An 18,047-nucleotide genomic window follows, 5' to 3' on the forward strand; every position below is an offset into this window, starting at 1 on the left:
CCTTTCAAGTGGAAAAAAAATTTATATCTTGGTTAATAAAATTGCTGTAATTGACATTGGTTATTTGGCAGAATACATGTGCTGCCGCTTGTGCTTGAGGATCTCAGTTGACGTAAGAGTCAGATCTTTATCACATATGTCACAGTGGTAAACTCTTGTCAAACTGGACATGGATGAGTTTGTTTTAGAACTCACAGATTCTGAAACACAAACGCATCAGATTAGTAATGTTTCCACTCCACTCCAGTATGATGAGGTCACAGGAGAGCTCAAGTAACAAAAAACTGACCTTCCTCCGACTGCTCTTGTTCTTCTGGCGGCCTGCAGGTGGCCTCGTGCTGCATGCGCTCCAGTGGAGTGAGAGGCATGTATAGGTCACAGTATGGACAGGTCCAGAAAGCGCGCAGACAATCACTGTACAGATCCCTGGAGTCCTACAAGACACAAACATATATTTTGTCTTTGAGTATCTGGGATAAGTCATTGATACATAGAGTTAGAGTTAGCATAAATGCATTATGCTATGTATCAATGACGATTCAAAAAGACAGTTGTGGAAAGTAGACATATTATTTGCCCTTTACTATAAATACCTTGCCTGACTCGCCCACATTCATTTCGAATGCGTCTCGGTCTGGACTCGGGAGTCGTCAATAGCCAATGAGATCGTCTTGCCTGACCAGCCATTCCCAACACGTTTTGGCAAACTACTTATCAAAACTGTCTATGTGTCTGGGGCTCGACCGCTCCGTTTCAATTTCTAGGGCGGAGTTTAGAGCAGAGACGGAACCAATCACATAAACCCAGAAGTGACGCAAAAATGCGACGCGCTTAACCGGATACTACGTAGCCCATGTCAACAAGGCGTGTTCCGCGTTATCCGTCCCCGAACGCAGAAAATGTCTCCTGAATCGCGACGACGCCATTCGTATAACCGCATCTAACGCACGTTCATCACGGCGAGTAGAGCGGACTTTCCTGATTGTTCAAACCGAAGCGAGAGCAGAAATGAACACGCGGTCACGAGCCGGGTCCGCCATCTTGAATGTTTTGGAACGGGGGTGAAGAGCTACTTCCGTATCTCAGTGTGACGCGTTAACACCTCCGCCTGGGATTGGTAAATTGGTCGGTAGATGCAAATAAATACCCTATGTGAAAATATATTGGGAATATCTCAACTCATAACTCATCATTTAAATAGCTTATTTTAACACAGTGACTTACAGACAGACAGTTGTAGTTGAAAAAGCTGGTGACACAAAGGCCTCCTTTAACAGGATCCGGTTTGGCCTCAACTCCCGGAAAAAGAGGATTTACACCCGAAGATGTGGTTTCCTCAGACTGTGGGCCTATGTACAGGTTCTGTGTTTGTAAAGCTGTCATTCTACGGATGCTATAGCTGACCTGCGGAAGCCAAGAAGTAAATTAGAAAACAAAAACATTTTGCGCTAAATTGACACAGATTAAAGCAAATAGTGCACCTCGGTGTAAAGCAGAAAGCGAACCAGGCCATCACTTAATTTCAGCAAGTCTTTTCGGGACACTCCACTGGTTGATGAATCCACCGATGATCCTTGGCCCAGCTGCTGGAGAAGGAGGCGCTCCCACTCTACTCTGAGGGAAAGAGCTGTGGACAGGATCTTTAGCGCTTCGTCTGGCATTTTGAACTCCAGCTCCAGCCAACCGTCCACTACAAGACGACTGCAGTCAGCATTGCTGTCCACTGTGTTGGCTACGAGCAGCAAAATCTGGGACAACACAATAGACAAAAGATAAATATTTGTTTATTTCATTTCATGTTAGTAGTTTTGTTTTAAAACACACTAGCTTTTAGACATTTTGGGTCTTACACATAAATGCATGAAAGGTAATTTAATAAAGGCAATAAGGCTTCACATTATGTGGGTGGAGTACCTGCAGGGCTGGAACTCGAACACAGTTTGTCAAATAGGGTTTGTTAGTCTCCAGCAGAGTGACATAGGCAAGAAGCTGATGTTTGCTGCTGCCTTTCTTAGTAGGCCCTGCATGCATGAAGAACAAGCAGAAATATGAATAATGCTAATATTTCTTTATCTTTGACTAAATCATATCATGTTTCCAGTTTACCCTCTCTACCGTCATCTTCAGGAACATGCAACACCTCTGGATCACTGGCAAAAACACTTGTGGGATGGATCACCACTCCATGCTTATTCTTTGTGTGAAACACCTGAAATGATGATAGGAACATTAAGGTTATTACAAAATGCCAAATAATAATATTAATATTACATCATCTAAATGTATTTTTTGGTGCCTGACCTGGTCAGAGTCCTTGCGGGCGGTGTTGTGTTCATCTGGTAAAGCCAGTTGTGGATAAAGGCCTCGGCAAACCAGCAGTTTTAGAAGCGCCTGTTTTCTGGAGGACAGGTCCCGACAGGCGCTCACTGCATCCTGCAGCTCAGACACATTGTGACGCAACTTGAACTTCACTTCCTGATGCAGCAAAACATTAGGCCGTTATTACACACATTTTTATACATGTTAACAATTAGTATGTGAAAGATTAAACTGTTCTGGCCATGCAAACGATTTTTAGAATTAAAAAAAGTCCAAATGACTAAATTAAATCTTTTGAATGATGTAGATATACAGCATGTTTACCTGTATGTCCAAATTATGGCCTGCTCTCTCTTTGTCCTTCTTTCTTGTTCCTCTGTCCTCAGTGTCTGATCCTGAGGAATCCTCTTGGCCTTCCTCCAGTCGCAGGACTTTACGTTTGTTACTTTCTTGCTGCTCGTGATCTCTCTTAAATTGATGCAGCTTTTTTCTCTCTGACAACCGCTCCATGCGCTGTCCTCGATGGCCACTAGAGGAGGCACCGTCTTCAGATTCCAGCAGACTATTGCTTTTCAACAATTCCTATTGAATAAGTCAATGAAATATATACATTTATATATATTTTATTGATAAAATGTAATGTATAAGGACACATTTGTAGGACAGGGCATGTGGTCATTTTATATAATTACTTTTTGTATTGTTGCATTGATGCATAGTAGTAGTGTGTAGTGTACTCTCTGTGTCATGTTCCATGTTAGGTGTTCATATTAAAACAAATAAAAAATAATGTATAAACAGTAGCATGCCTTGAATTGCCTGCGTAAGTTGACCATCTCATAAAGCCGTTGCTCCTCCAGACCTCTTCTACGACACCACTTCCTCGACCCGCCGCCCCGCTCTCCCTTCACCTTTACAAAACATTTTTATGTTTTAAGGCACAATCATCGTTGGTTTTATAGCCCAATAATCATTTTACCTCCACCCAGGCATTGAAGGTATTGAGCAAAGTAAGGGGGTCTCCCTGGTTGCTGTGCAAAGGCTGGCGAGCAGTGGCACAGTCTGGGTTGTGTTGGGAACTGCGTAGAAAAGGCGACTGAACACTGAGAGCTGCAGCTATGGTCAACACAGGCTCCACAAGGTTAAACACAGAGCCCAAAACCAACATCTTCCCTGAAAATACACGGGTGTGTGTAGCAGATTACCTCCATAACAACCAAACTGCTTGAATCACATGTAGGAAATCTCACCTATGACCACGTCTACTGGTAGTTGTGCCAGTAATGTCCCAATAGTGGTTAGATCACCTCGACTGTCCAGCGCACCCTGGTCTTTGAGGTAGGTCACTGCAGTCTGGATGCTTGCTGCAGGTGGAGGATCAATGAAGACAAAACTAAGCGGATCTCCAAGACCCATGCTTTTCATCTGTGGAAAAAAAAAATGGGCAGTACAGATGCTGACTGTGATACTACATCTGCAGTTACTTACTTGAAGAACTAATGAATCCAAGGCCACTCTGTGAATTTCTGGCACAGGATACGGAGCGAAAGCATCATAATCAGATTCAGCATATAGGCGATAACACACTCCAGGGCCTGTACGACCAGCTCGACCTTTTCTCTGTTCAGAGCTGGCTCTACTGATCCAAAATTCCTGCAAACGCTGCATTTTGGCTTTAGGATCATAACTCATTTCTTTCACTTTTCCTATAAACATGACAAGAACAAAAATATTGAAATACTTGGTGTTGTTAATGTATATTTATAAAAGATATATTTTGCTTTAAACAATAATAACAATCTTGTGTTACCGGAGTCAGCAACAAAACGCACTCCATCAATCGTAACTGATGTCTCAGCTATATTTGTAGAAATTATGCACTTTCTGACCCCAGGAGGTGCAATGTCAAACACCTGAAAAAACAGAAAATGATTCAGTCTCTTCAAGTATAGTATGAAGCCAGGAAGTATAAATGTCCAAGAAGGAAGTACCTTATCCTGCTGGGCCAGAGACAGAGTGCTGTGAAGAGGTAAAATGATCCATCGCTGTGTGTGTGTAGCATAAACCTGACAGGCCTCTTGGATTGTGGAAATCTCAGTCACACCACTTAGAAAGATGAGGAGGTCTCCGCGTTCTTCTGGGGGATATCGCTGGTCAATGCCCTGGAGAATGCGGAGGTATGGCCGAGGGTCAAGTTTCTCAGAGCGGGACGCCTGTTCTTCTGGTGGAATAGGTCTGTAAGTCACCTGAAAAGGTGATTTTAAAAAAGAAGGGGTTATACTTACCTTATTCATTATTTGCCTTTTGATATGCTAAAATAGTTTGCAATTGTATGTGTTAATGTCTGTTTTAAAGCATAAACTAGTAGCACTCCAGACACACTTTAAGAATGAAGACTTTTATCCATTTTGGAAAAGTACTATAGTTTGATACTCATCAAAAGACATGCCAAATTTGTGATTATATTTTGTCTGTAAAATGAAAGCTCTACCTGTATGGGGAACAACCTCCCTGGCACCTGCAGCACTGGGGCACTATTGAAATAACTTGAGAAGAGTTTGATATTGATGGTGGCTGACATGAGGATGAGGCGAAGGTCTGAACGGTTTTCTAATAGAGAACGCAGAACTCCAAGGAGAAAGTCGCAGTGGAGATGCCTCTCGTGGACCTCGTCTACGATCAGGACCTGGTACTGGGACAGCTCTCCAGCCTGTTGAATCTGACGCAGCAGCAGCCCCTCTGTCAGGAAAATCAGTTTAGTAGCTTTTGTCCTCGTTGTCTCAAAGCGTATTTGGTAGCCCACCTGCACACAAGAGTAGATTATTAGTCTGTTTAGAATAAAAATAATGAAAGTTGCAAATTTTAAGGCGAACCTTTGAGCCATACTGGTTTAGACTTTCAAAGCTGACCCTCTTGGCCAGAGATATACATGCTATTCTTCGTGGCTGAGTGCAGGCGATCTGCGTGAAGCCTGCAGAGAGAAGATACTGAGGGACCTGAGTGGACTTTCCACAGCCTGTGTCACCCGCTACCACAACCACAGGGTGGCGTCTCACTAGCTCGATTATCCGGTCCTTGTACTGGAAAATCGGTAAGTTCTTCTGGTCCCGTCGCAGTTTGGCGAGTTTGCTAAAGCTCTGTTTCTGCGTGAAGTCTAAAAAATGCAGATAAGAGAGGCGGCACTCAGCAATCTCTTCACGTCCCGGTCCTGAAGAAGTCCGACCTTTATGTTGCTTTCCCAGGCGCTCCTCGATGTCTTTTGTGCACACAGACACATTGATTTTATACCGAGCATCGTAGTCAGTAGGAAGCCCCAAGTCCACTTCCCCGTTTCCACTTTTTTTGCTTCTCTTGACCATCTCATTTTCTGCGCTGCAATGTCCCAACATCTCCCTTTTTGTTTGGAATCTCTGGAAACGCTCAAAGAAACTCCAAAAGTCCTTATGCTCCTGAGTCCCACTCTGAATGTAGTCATGTTGTCTGAAGAAGATCTCGTCCAACTCCGCTCGGCACCGAGGGTTGTCCCAGTCCCAGTCCCGTCTCTCTTTCCTTCGCCCTGAAGAATCCATTGATAAGGCTATAGGGCACAGTATTGCATCGATCCAACGTAATAGTTCACAATGTATAGTTCTATATTACAGGAGTAGGCTAATGCGTTCAGGTTCTTCTAAAAGCTTTGTTTCACATTAATAATCTATAGGTTAGACACAACAGCGCCAACGTCTGACACACTGACGCAAACCCAGTGCGGAACAAAAACATAGGCGGACCACTTCCGGTCCATGGCTAAATAATGTCCGTAGAAGCCATAGCTCTATAGCATGGAAGTATAGTTCCATGGGAGAAGCAAAGTTAAGTTAACATGGATTTATTCTATAAAAAAACAAGTAATTCATGTATTAAAACATTTTGTTTTTCAAATATTTTATTTAAAAACCTTTACTATAAAACATATTCACACATATTTAACAAGAAACACTTGGCATTTTGATAAAGCATAGCAGTTCATATATAAACTAAACATAAACTATTTGTGCTTGAATTCATATTGTTGGCTTTGTTAAAAATATTGGCTTTATTAAAATTTCATTAAAACATTATTTTAATCCCCATCATCAACAATGAAATGATAATTCCTTCACTTGTCAAGTCTCACCACTTACGGTATGCCTATTTAATCAGTTCACATGGTTATATACACATCTAAAACTAAAAAACTAGGATTAAACGGGTAAATCGTATGTGGCAAGTGAAAAATATTTCTTGTTGTATACTGAAAATAAAATCTGGCTCCATCAAAAATAAACAGTAACAGGAACAAACGTTTAAAAAGAACACACAAAACAAAATATTTACATTTCACAAACCATAGCTTGCTAAATCTTAGAGGACAGTGCTTTTTCCACTGCAATGACTGGGAATCCAGCCATTAGTCCAGTTGTTACCCCATATCTGTGTGCTGTGTAAAGTCCATGACAATATGTGGCCACAGTGTGGTGCTCTACACTCCTGTATTCTCTTCTATCCAACCTCTAAACTTTGTGACTGTTGTGTAAATGCCAGGTTTATTTCTTCGGGCACAGCCATCACCCCAGCTGACAACACCGGCCAAGAACATTCGACTGCCGGTTGGAAAGGACAAAGGACCACCAGAGTCTCCCTGAGACACAAAAAATAAATAGATTAACCTGTTAGTATGCCGGTATAGAGACAAAATATTTTTTCCTTTTGTCCTGTAGATAAAGTTTCAACAAATTGCTGTATTTCTGAAAGAAAAGCAATAATAGTTAAAACTGCAAGCAGTGATAAAAGGCCCTCGCAACTGGCAAAAGGCAAACTTCAGTGGGAGGGCTGCATATTAACCCTGGCGTGACATATGATTCAAAAATGCACATTGGATATAAATGTTTCTGTCCCATTATTTTTTTTGCTAGGGGCAGAGGAGAGCTTTTTTAAAAGGTGGTATGGACGATTTTTTTCAGCAAATTTTGTATCATATTTCCTCGTGGCGTGGATAAATCATTTGTCCTGCCAAGTATCAATCATAAAACGCACCTACCGCTCACCTGCAGCCGCGTCAGGCTCGTCCCCACGTTTCCGCGTGCCTAAGCGCATGGATCTATCATAATATAGTTCCCTCAGTGTACGGGGCAAAATGAAGACGGAGAAAGACAGTTCGAGCTGACGCAGAAGTGGACAGAAATCTACGGGAGACGAGAGATGCGATGCGCTCCGTTGCGCTAATAAACAAACGCACGTGTGTGTTGTATCAGTCCGCACGGGGGAGTGCGCATGCGCACTTCCGCCTGCGTTCTCAAATCGCCGAAAAATCGTCAATACCGCCTTTAAATATAGAAGTCTAATTCACACATAATTATGTCGAAATAATTTGAATACACAACTGCTCCATTGGATCCGTCCAATCCAACAATGTTTGACAAGGTTAGAAGGATTGTTATGCCATTATCAAAATAGCCGATTTGTTAATTCTTTAAATTAATCAATTAGTTGTTTAGAATGCAAAAGTCACGTGATGAAAATACATTCACAAAATTTTACCCAGATGAAGCTGAAGTGAAGCCGTTTGAGGATCCTGGTGGAGCACATTTATGGACAAAAATTGTTTTCCTCAAATATTCTACATAATACATTTTCTACATAAGTTTCATGGAATTATGGCTCAATTTCAGTCATAAAGGAAATAAAGGCATGTTTTGGAACCTGTGTATAAACCAGTTAGCAATTATGCGATTTATACAAAATTAGTTGACAATTATTTCAATATTATTGAAACAATTGTCAACTAATAATTAAATACTTTAATCGATTAACTTGTTGGAGCCCTAGACCACACCCTGAGAATTATGTAAATTCTTTTAACACAGACTCACTTTTGAACTTGGGCCCTAACAGAGGTGACAAAAGTCCTGAAGTTCACTATTCAAGTAAAGGAATTTCAGTAACTGTTAAAAAAAAGATTATGGGCTTCAAATTCATTCTTTACAATTAATTAGACTTTAATCAAGTGGTAAAAAGGTATAGTGGTATGTTAATAATCAGAGTGTATACATTTTAGCTTGTTAACGATTATAAAAGGAAAGCCTGACAACTGCACTCTGATTAATATGATCCTTCCACAAAGCTTTTATACCGGAGGAGCTAAAGTCTGGTCATTCTCCTGAACACACTCAACAATGATCTCACACATGTGCTCAACAACAATGCGCTCGAACACAACAAAAAAATCTACTTTTTTACACCACCTCTGGGCACTAATATATAGATGTTAAGCTATAATACCTGACAAGCATCCACTCCTCCACTGAGTATTCCAGCGCACAGCATTCGGGATGTTAGCTGTCCCGACATCAGCTTGTTACACACATCATCGTTGATCGTTCTCACCTGGGCCTTTTGCAAGACAGAGGCTGCAAATCCTAAAACAATATGAAAACTAAGTCAGTGAACTTACATTGCCACGGAAACCTAACCGTTGGCAGTAGAAAATTAAATCAGCACCATGATTATGTGATTATTGGATACTAGACAGACAAAACTTAAGTATTATTTTCTATTTCACCTCCTTCTCGAGTGGCACCCCATCCAGTGATCCACACGGTGCTGCCAGTGGGGAAGACGTATTGTGGAGAAGGCAAACAGATGGGTTTAATGTAGTCAGAGAACGTGACAGGACTCTCTAGCTCCATCAGTGCAATATCGTTATCAAAGGTGTAGTGATTGTAGTACGGGTGGGGGATAATCCTTTTAAGGGTCCTCTTTTGCACCATGCTGCCAATCTGTCTTTGCTTGTGGAGGCCAAGGTATGCTTCCCAAGTCTCAGGCTGAGAAAATCTGTGGATGCATTATTTAAATTAAGATAATGGTCTTATTTCAAAAGGCAACTATCAGTTGTATAGTGCATTTTAGTTCATTTTTGTAGTTGGTACCTTGTTTTGCCGTCATCTTGCACACAGTGGGCAGCAGTGACCAGCCATTTGGGATGAATGATGGACGCTCCGCACACATGGCCGCCCTTGACGTGTAAACTGACCTGCCACGGAAACTCTCCTTCCTCTGCATCCTGACCGCCCACAATGCGCGACGTCTTGAATGAACTCTGACCGCAATCTGTACATACGCAAATACACCATGTTTTAATTGGGGGGGGGAGAAAAGAAAAAAAAGCAATTATGATGGACAAAACCATTGAACCACCAGAGTTATTGCCCTGTGGTCGAATAACATACCACACTCTGCCTCATCAGAGACATCGTCACAATCCTTCTCCCCGTCACATTCAGGGTTAACTTTGGAGATGCACTTGCCATTTTTACATTTATAGGTAGTTTCTGTGCATGTGATTCCAGAGCCTGAAAAACACACAAACAATATTGCTTTATTTCGGATTGAAAACAATCACATTCATGAGTTTCAGAGTGATGAAAAATTAGCACTGTTGACATGGCATCTAACAATTCACAACAACAAATTATGATATATTTTTTGAATGGTTAAAAAACAGAATTCAACAGAATCAATTACATTTATAAATCCTGACCTCTGTTACACTGACGCTCATCTGTGCCATCACCACAGTCATCTATGCCATCGCAACGCAACTTCTCGGAAATACACTTTTTGTTATTACATGTGACGTGTCCAGATGGGCATCCACCTGTAATAAAGTATTCACAATGTATGCATAACTAAGAGGCTCCTGCTATCTCATAAAACCAGAGTCTGGAAGCATCGGAGAGCGTTCACTTACCGCAGTTAAGTTCATCTGTGCCATCTCCACAATCATCGATGCCATCACATTTCCAGAATGGCGGCTTACAAAAACCATTCTTGCAGCTGATATCAGTTGCTTTACAAGCTGAGAGAAATTAAATAACAAACAAAGAATTGGACATTTTGTCACATTAGTTTTGGTAGATGCTGTAATAATAATGGGTAAAGGAAGGGAAACTGAGAGTATAATGGCAGAGGAGTGTGTATGGCATGGATTTATAAAAAAAAAAAAGTGTTTTTTCTCTGCTCACAAACGCAGAGGAAGTTTGAAGCGTGAAAAAGAGTTTCTGACTTGAAAAATAGTATGTTGCACTTACTGCAACCAAGCTCGTCGCTCATGTCGCCACAATCATTCCATCCATCACACTTGAGCTTAGAACTGATGCAGCGCTGGTTTTTGCACTGGAACTCCTTTGGGCAAGCTGTGGGTACAGTTGGCCTTGATATTAATCTGTTGCCATATAGAATACATACCAATAGAATATAACTTACGATCTGTCATGTCAACGTCCTCATACTCTGCATCAAAACCTCGGTCCACATAAGATTTATCAGAGTAAAAGGTGATAGTCATCTTATTGTTTTTGCTGGTTTGAGTTACCGTTCTCTTTGGCTTTTCTCCACACACTCTGTGTGACAGAAATAAACACGTCTATAATGGCATGTGTGGTGTTTTTTTACCTAAATATATAGTAGAAAAAGCTTCAGTTGTAGTCATCTGGACTCAGTTTGAAAAAATAGACGTTTCGACTCTCATCCAAGAGTCATTGTCAATAAAAGAATTTAGATCGAGAACTCCGATATTAATACTGTTCTGTGGTAAGACCCGCCCATTGGGAGGAGCCTTTCTGAAGTAGAAAGAGTTGTTTGTTTCAACAGAAACTCCCCCCTTGTATCTACCGAGCTAGCCTATTCAGAATCTTAATGGGCTATTAGAATCCTCTTTGTCTTTGTGAGACCCTGGCTCAACCACCCTGAGTACCTGATTAGCATTTAAATTCCCTGGTCCTGGTCCTCTACCTTTCCAGGGGTTCAGTATTCCATTATAGATACCAGGAAGATAGAATCTGAGCCCTCCATTTCTGTTTAAAGAAGGTCTTTCTTTTTTAACAAAAATAGCTTCCTTGACCCCTCTTTCAAACCATCTTTTCTCCCTGCTTAAAACCTTCACCTCACCGTCTTCAAACGAGTGATTAGAGGCTTCAAGATGGAGATGCACGGCACTCTGAGGTCCTGAACTTGTATTTCTTCTGTGCTGATAAAGCCTCTTGTGTAGAGGCTGTTTCGTCTCACCTATGTAACGTTCTTTACAGCTTTCTTCACTGCATTGGATCGAATAAACTACATTGCTCTGTTTTTGAGTCGGCAACTTGTCCTTAGGATGAACCAGTTTTTGTCTTAAAGTGTTTCCTGGTTTAAAATAAACAGGGACTTCGTGTTGTCTAAAAATTCTCTGCAGTTTTTCCGACAGGCCAGACACATAAGGGATAGAAACACCCTTCCTTCTCTGTTCAGTTTCCCTTTTGTCCTGCTTCTTGGTTCTCTTCACTCTGTTGAGAGCCCAAGCGGGGTAACCACAGGCTGAGAGGGCATTTCGGACATGTTTTTCCTCTTTCTTCTTGCCCTCTGAGCTGGTGGGCACACCTTGAGCTCTGTGTTGTAAGGTTCTGATCACACCCAGCTTGTGCTGTAGTGGGTGGTTGGAGCCAAAGAGCAGATACTGGTCCGTGTGTGTAGGTTTCCTATATACTTCTATTTGGAGTTTCCCGTCCTCTCCTCTGATCGTGGCACAATCAAGAAAGGCCAAGCGATTCTCCTTAGCGTCTTCTCTTGTAAACCTGATATGTGGGTCCACAGCATTGATGTGATCAGAGAAGGTTTCCAGCTCTTGTTCCTTGATTGTTACAAACGTATCATCGACATAGCGAAGCCACAGTTTTGGGGCTATGCCTGAGAATGAGGCCAGTGCCTTCTTCTCAAAGTGCTCCATGTACAGGTTGGCCACTATGGGAGAGACGGGCGAGCCCATGCTACAGCCATGAATCTGTCTGTAAAATTGTCCCCGGAATTGAAAGTAGGTGGTGTTCAGACAGATGTCCAACAGTTTACATATGTGTTCAGGTGTCAGTTTGGTCCTTTCCTGTAGGGTGGTGTCTTCCTGCAGTCTGATCCTCACTGCTGCTACTGCATCAGAGGTCGGGATGCAGGTGAACAGGGACACAACATCATATGAAACCATGAGGTCATCTGGGTCCAGTTGGAGACGTTTCACTTTATCCACAAAGTTGTGCGTGTTTTCCACATGATGTTCCGAATTCCCCACAAGCGGAGCCAATATAGTTTTTAAATGCTTGGCCATATTGTAAGTGATGGAATCTGTGCTGCACACTATGGGTCTGAGTGGAACATCCTTTTTGTGTATTTTTGGAAGGCCATAAATGCAAGGCATGGCTTCACCAGGATACAGAGGCCGGTCTATCGCTTCCTCTTTTTCCAGCCTTTGTTTTTCAAACCGAGTCCAGATGACTACAACTGAAGCTTTTTCTACTATGGAACACGCCTGGACGAATGAGGGATTACACCGACATACCTAAATATATATTTTACTCACTTTTCCCCATCGATGTCCACATAATCTTTACGACAAGTCTTGCTCTTTTCCTCTCCAGGCTCTCCCAAAAGAAACGTATTGAAGGTCACCTTCACGGACTTTCCTTGAGGTACCTTGGATTTAAAAAGAGACCAAACGCAATGTTCAGACAAGAGAACAAACAATTGGTGAAGGTTAAATACATTTTAGTGATTAAGCAAATACCGTAATTGTCCATTGACACAAAGTGTCCGGTGGATAATAATTGGGGAAATTTGGAGAAGTAAAAGAACCCTTTTTGCCTGTGAGTTGACCTCCACATGTTGTCCCTGTAAAATATAACACACCAAACTTAGAAACGACAACAAATCTTTCTGTAGTACTAAAGCCATTTAACTTTTAAAAACACAAGAATTACCTTTACTGCCACGCTTGACTTGAGAGACTTGTGCTCTAAATCCTGGATAGTTTCTTTTTTCATTTGTTGCCATTGTCACCAACATGACATTACCAGAGGAGAGGAAAGTCATCGGTTCACTTGGAGAGTAATAACCACACAACCTGTCAAGACCATATAATCATTAGATATGGCTTAATAATTGTTATTTTTGTCCTACTACAACACAAACATAACAATGCACAATGTATATACGCTATCTTTCTAGATCCAACTATTTCTAGATGATTTATTCCCTCCTTAGTGACACTCCTAAACAAGATATGCAGACAATGTGTATACAAGTTCTCTGAGGTCAGAGTAATAAGAAACATTGAATTTAAATCACTTTCAAAGTCTTGAACCGCATCCACCTCGCAGTCAGTGTACACCGGGTGTAAAGGGTGTATTGCCAATTGAACAACATTTTACTCACTCTTCCAGAACTCTGCTCTCAATAGCCACGAGAGAATCATAGATTTTAACAAAGTCATTTTTGCAGTTTTCCTCCAGGTTCATGGTGTCAAAGTCCAGCTGGACCTGATACCCGGGATCAGCTCTCAGTTGCCACTGGATAAATGTGTTTGCGGGGTACGGTCGGTCAGGAAAACCAGGAGACTCAATTTTGCCAATGTAGCTTGTTCTTGTATGTTCGGAATACTTCAGGAATTCTGTAACACAATGTAGGCAATTTGAAAAAAATCTTGATCGTAAAGAGATTTACAGTTAAGATGTTACGATTCACTGTACAATTATATCAGTACACACAATCAGTTAATTAAGGCGCAGTGTGTTCTCCATGAGAACGGCTGCCCGGTAGTCAAGTGGTTTTAAGGCGGCAGCACATGTGCACACATCTCTCATCCCCATTTCATGCTAAAACTGTCCTGTCTAATAAAGACTTCGAGCCACAAGCAGGTGACACTACCAGGCCAAGTTACAGGTCAGATCTGTGGCGAGGCGACCCCGCTCACAGTAAGAATGCATGTTTTTCAAGGCTTTTTTTTTTTTTGAAGCAATAAACACTCTTTAAAATGAGTCTATTTGATGCCCTACTGTGGAACATTCCAGGTAGAGCATTAACTTCTCCATGGAGCACAGGTGGCGGACCCTTCACCATACATTTTACATAGTGCACCTTTTAAATACACTTACGGTTGAATGATCTTGAAAGCATTCGGGCGTCAAGTGCTGTACAAAAAAAAAGACGACGCAAATATTAGAAGGAGCAAAAATAAATAAATAATTGTAAATCATCACGCAAAATACAAAAGACTGCACCTGAGGACACCACATCATCGAGCACTAGAGCGTTGCCCGGTCTGTTATATGAACTGCGCTCCTTGTTCACCTGCTGGTTGATTGCAGTCATTGCACTGTCAACAGCAGCCTCTTGACCCGCAGGCACTTCGAATTCAGACAAATAGTAGGCGATCACGCTGCCTTCACTAGACACAGAAAGGTCACATTTGTAGTTTATATACATATACTGTAGTTTATGCAGAGGCAGGAAATGTTTTTTTGAATTACAAAACACGCAGATTGCTCAGTAACTTTGGCAAATCAATCATTATTTCCCACAGGTGTTGTAGGAAAGAAAAGAAAATAGATACCTGAATGCCTGAACTGTAGAACCAACGTAGTATTTTTTCAGTTGTGGCACTTTGGTGTAGACATTTTTGAGCTAAAAAAGTAGTTGCAAAACAGTTTTACAAAATACGATAAAATATATTCATCCATATGATCAAATATACTTGACCCAAGTCACTACTATACTCATGATGAATAGATTTCTAGTTTTGTTCTTGCTCTTACCTGTGTGGTGACCTGCTTGGCCAAGGCGATAAATTCAGGAGTGCTGGAGTTCTCATAGGCATCTTCAAAAACCTGATTGGTGATTTTCAAGGAGCCTGTGTACATTCTCTTGACTTTGAGGTCTTTACGAACTGCCAGGCCAAACAAAGAAGCACCCGTCAGTCAAAACATGGGACAATGCTGGTGCGCACTGTTGTTTTTGTTAAGAAGCTCTTTGTAAACTTACAGTGGAAGTGCCAGACCAGCAGACCGGCCATAAGAGCCACGACTGCTAAAAAGATGACCACGCCGATCACAGCCCCCACTTTTCCTGGACCCTTCTTCTTCTCAAATTTTTTGTTATCGTATGCTGGCAAGAACTGGTCTGCGGCCTCCCATTCTGGCTCCTGAAAACAATTGAATGAGATGTCACTGGAGAATTCCTAGTAAATATTGTGATATTTGATTTGAAACCGAAACATTGAGGTAATCACAATCACTATACATTTTGAGAAATAGATAATAAAATCTGTACGGTGTAAAAGTGTCTACTGCCATTACAACCACACATTATTTCCTGCATGTCGTCTTCTACTCCCATAGGGACTTAAAAAAAAAAGAAAAAAAGACTACAAATCTCATCTGTTGTACAAGTAAAATCTGTTTTTTATTGATGTGTGAGTGTACATCACAACATTTTTAAGACATTTAAAGGTGTACCATGTAACTTTTCTGTAGGAGAGTTGACCACCTGCTTCTAAATGCAACAACACAACCCATTTATCAAATTATCTAAGTGTTTTTTAAAATCAGAATTTACTCCACTGACTAGAATCAGAATCCGAAAGGGTTTATTGCAATTGTCAATGAACAGAATTCATAAACATAGGAACTTGCTTTGGTGATTCGGTGCAACATAAAACAATGAACAAATAAAAGGTCAAAAAGAAAAACAATTCAAACCTGCTATGGGATAAAAAATAAGATGAAAAATAGGCTTGTAATTTTGCTTGTAATGACGTTTACGTTGTACGTAAACGTCATTACAAGCAAAATCTAAAAATAATAGCTTGAGAGCTTGAGTCATGAGGGGGAGGGGACGAACAAAGGTTTCACCTTGTAAAATCTTGTCAAACTGGCTCAAGCCATTCTCCAACTGAGGAGCAGAAGATATGCATAGTTTGGCCTGGTACAACAGCTTCAGTGGAGCTGCAGTAGTTCTCGTGCTTGCTACTGCTCTGTCCAAAGGCAAGACACTTGGCACAGTCCGGCCGAGGGAAGCAATGGCAGCTCCACACCGAATGTAGAGTGAATAACTAAAGCAAAATATAGGATTTTGGGAGTCATGGAAGGCACAACATAAATCCAAAGCATTATTATGATCCCTCCAAAGCAGTTTAAATGTGTAAAAATAATAATGGATTTGTTTAGTTGTGCGACCTTAATGTGGTGCAGTTCTGAATAAGTGGCAACCCAAAGAGTGAGGAGAATGACTCAAGTCAACATGTCACAACAGGGCAGAGGATCCTGCAGGAAGTTAGGCACTGTCAGATTGGTCCTCTGGCTCACGCTGACCAACTAGGTCCTGGACAAGCATAAATTACTTTTCCAGTGGAGGGTTCATCAAGCAAGTCACAGTGACAACACCAGGGCAATTTAAAAATCCGGTCTGTGGAGAGGCCGCTTTGCTCACAGTAAGAAGGATTTTTTTTTTTAAACACTTGTAATCAACTGAATGAAAGTAATATTGTATTAAAAATATTGAGCCATATGATAATGTTTGTGATTGGCTATACAAATCCTCAATATTGTTTCATTGAATTAATTTAAAATGACAGTCCCACCTTTGAAGTTGAATAATGGCACCAATTTCTTCGGCTATTGTAAAAAAAAAAGTCACTTTGTTTATTTATGCTGGCAGAAAAGACTATGAACTTTGTGCCAGTTTCTGTTTCATGTGGATAGGCTCGGTTACAGCGATGATGACAGCGATATGAACCGTAAACCAGGTCAACAAGTATTCTGACAGTTAAACAGCAAATTCTCAAATTTTAACTATGATTAAAATGTTGTAATGTCAAGTGTACAACTCCTTGGTCATTTTCAACTCTGAATAATGTGGTCTTATTATGATCAAGCTCAGGAAAAGTCCAGTTTTGTCCTGTTGATGCTTTTATTTTGTTCTATTGATACTTGCTTAAATGAGAATAATTTACTTTCTCAGAAAAGCCACAAACGTAATATGAGCCACAATTGAGATCTAAGAAACCTGTTAGTCAAGATGCGTTTAGAGGATTAAAACAAATTTCATTCAAATCTACACCAAAGTTATTGCTCTCTAAAGTCCTTACATATTATTAGGCCCATATTTAATGACCAAAGTGTGTTTGTATATTCATGTGACCATTGGCCTTTCTGAGGTTGTCATTGACTTTTGGATTGACCCAATTTAGAAGGAGGTAGTCGAAGAAATCATTCAAGATTTTAAACAAGCCAAATAGTTGATTCACGTTTGATTACCCCGTGTCTACATCCGCTTGACATTAGAGTGTGGTGAGACAACACCCAAGCACACCAGCAAACAAACATCCATTCATCAAAGTGAGCAGCACTCATCGTGAATGCAAAGGGGGTTCTACTCACAACAGAAGACCAACTTCCTTACCTTTTTGGGGGTGTATCTCAGTCCACTGTCCATGTACTCCATCCGAGATCAAAGCATCAAAAGCAAAACCTGTTTGACTCAGACGCGTCCTCCGCTCTGACTTTGAAAACACAAAACCTTCTCGGTAAACGTACAGTGGGACTACGAACCCGGAACTAAATCGTCCGAATAAGAAGTTTGCAAATAACGCAAAAATAAGTCCACAAACTGTGCGTCTTAGGTCCTTGAAATGGTTTCACTTTGATCGAGGTGTTTTCACGCATACGTCTGTTTTCAACATGTCGCCCTGCGCGGAGAAAAGCGGACTGTTCCGGGTACCTGAGGTTTCAATGGGCGTGGCTCCGCCCCGTGTACCTGAAGACACTTCCTGTTTACTTGACGCAGTAGAAACTCATAGAAATGTAGCGTAAAGACATTTAAAACATTAAGATGAACATACAGGAAGATAATGG

At 41.2% G+C, this 18,047-nt stretch overlaps 2 protein-coding genes across 2 annotated transcripts; both read right to left on the bottom strand.

Moving 5' to 3' along the window:
- Positions 1–37: 37 nt before the first annotated feature.
- Positions 38–5,946, bottom strand: dhx34 (DEAH (Asp-Glu-Ala-His) box polypeptide 34). Its single transcript, XM_072452988.1, has 16 exons — positions 5,193–5,946; positions 4,811–5,122; positions 4,311–4,565; positions 4,130–4,232; positions 3,808–4,025; positions 3,570–3,744; positions 3,299–3,492; positions 3,129–3,230; positions 2,644–2,901; positions 2,302–2,475; positions 2,107–2,209; positions 1,915–2,021; positions 1,482–1,748; positions 1,225–1,404; positions 290–434; positions 38–200 (listed from the first exon to the last, which is right to left on the bottom strand). Exons 1-16 carry the CDS (start codon positions 5,886–5,888, stop codon positions 61–63), a joined length of 3,429 nt encoding a protein of 1,142 aa, XP_072309089.1. The 5' UTR covers positions 5,889–5,946; the 3' UTR covers positions 38–60.
- A 386-nt stretch (positions 5,947–6,332) lies between these two features.
- On the bottom strand, positions 6,333–17,894 carry st14a (ST14 transmembrane serine protease matriptase a). The gene is made up of 19 exons (XM_072452990.1): positions 17,596–17,894; positions 15,178–15,337; positions 14,952–15,082; positions 14,750–14,820; positions 14,418–14,584; positions 14,292–14,327; positions 13,573–13,807; positions 13,119–13,261; positions 12,926–13,029; positions 12,722–12,834; positions 10,603–10,739; positions 10,428–10,532; positions 10,088–10,195; positions 9,878–9,994; positions 9,567–9,689; positions 9,267–9,447; positions 8,900–9,171; positions 8,620–8,756; positions 6,333–6,979 (listed from the first exon to the last, which is right to left on the bottom strand). The coding sequence occupies exons 1-19, from the start codon at positions 17,635–17,637 to the stop codon at positions 6,821–6,823; spliced, it is 2,541 nt and encodes an 846-aa protein (XP_072309091.1). The 5' UTR covers positions 17,638–17,894; the 3' UTR covers positions 6,333–6,820.
- Between the last annotated feature and the right edge of the window lie 153 nt (positions 17,895–18,047).

Source organism: Eucyclogobius newberryi, unplaced genomic scaffold, assembly GCF_026437365.1.
Source record: "Eucyclogobius newberryi isolate DKJ021-1_F unplaced genomic scaffold, fEucNew1.0.hap1 SCAF_10, whole genome shotgun sequence".
Classification (NCBI taxonomy): domain Eukaryota; kingdom Metazoa; phylum Chordata; class Actinopteri; order Gobiiformes; family Gobiidae; genus Eucyclogobius; species Eucyclogobius newberryi.

Excerpts from the sequence above, each read along its gene's own strand:
- st14a (XM_072452990.1), bottom strand. The coding sequence starts at position 17,637 with ATGGAGTACATGGACAGTGGACTGAGATACACCCCCAAAAAG. Across the intron at positions 15,338-17,595 it reads TGAGATACACCCCCAAAAAG|GAGCCAGAATGGGAGGCCGC; the intron begins GTAAGGAAGTTG and ends AATTGTTTTCAG. Across the intron at positions 13,808-14,291 it reads GCTTTCAAGATCATTCAACC|AATTCCTGAAGTATTCCGAA; the intron begins GTAAGTGTATTT and ends ATTGTGTTACAG.
- dhx34 (XM_072452988.1), bottom strand. The coding sequence starts at position 5,888 with ATGGATTCTTCAGGGCGAAGGAAAGAGAGACGGGACTGGGACTGGGAC. Across the intron at positions 1,405-1,481 it reads GCTTTCTGCTTTACACCGAG|GTCAGCTATAGCATCCGTAG; the intron begins GTGCACTATTTG and ends TGGCTTCCGCAG. Across the intron at positions 435-1,224 it reads TCAACTACAACTGTCTGTCT|GACTCCAGGGATCTGTACAG; the intron begins GTAAGTCACTGT and ends TGTGTCTTGTAG.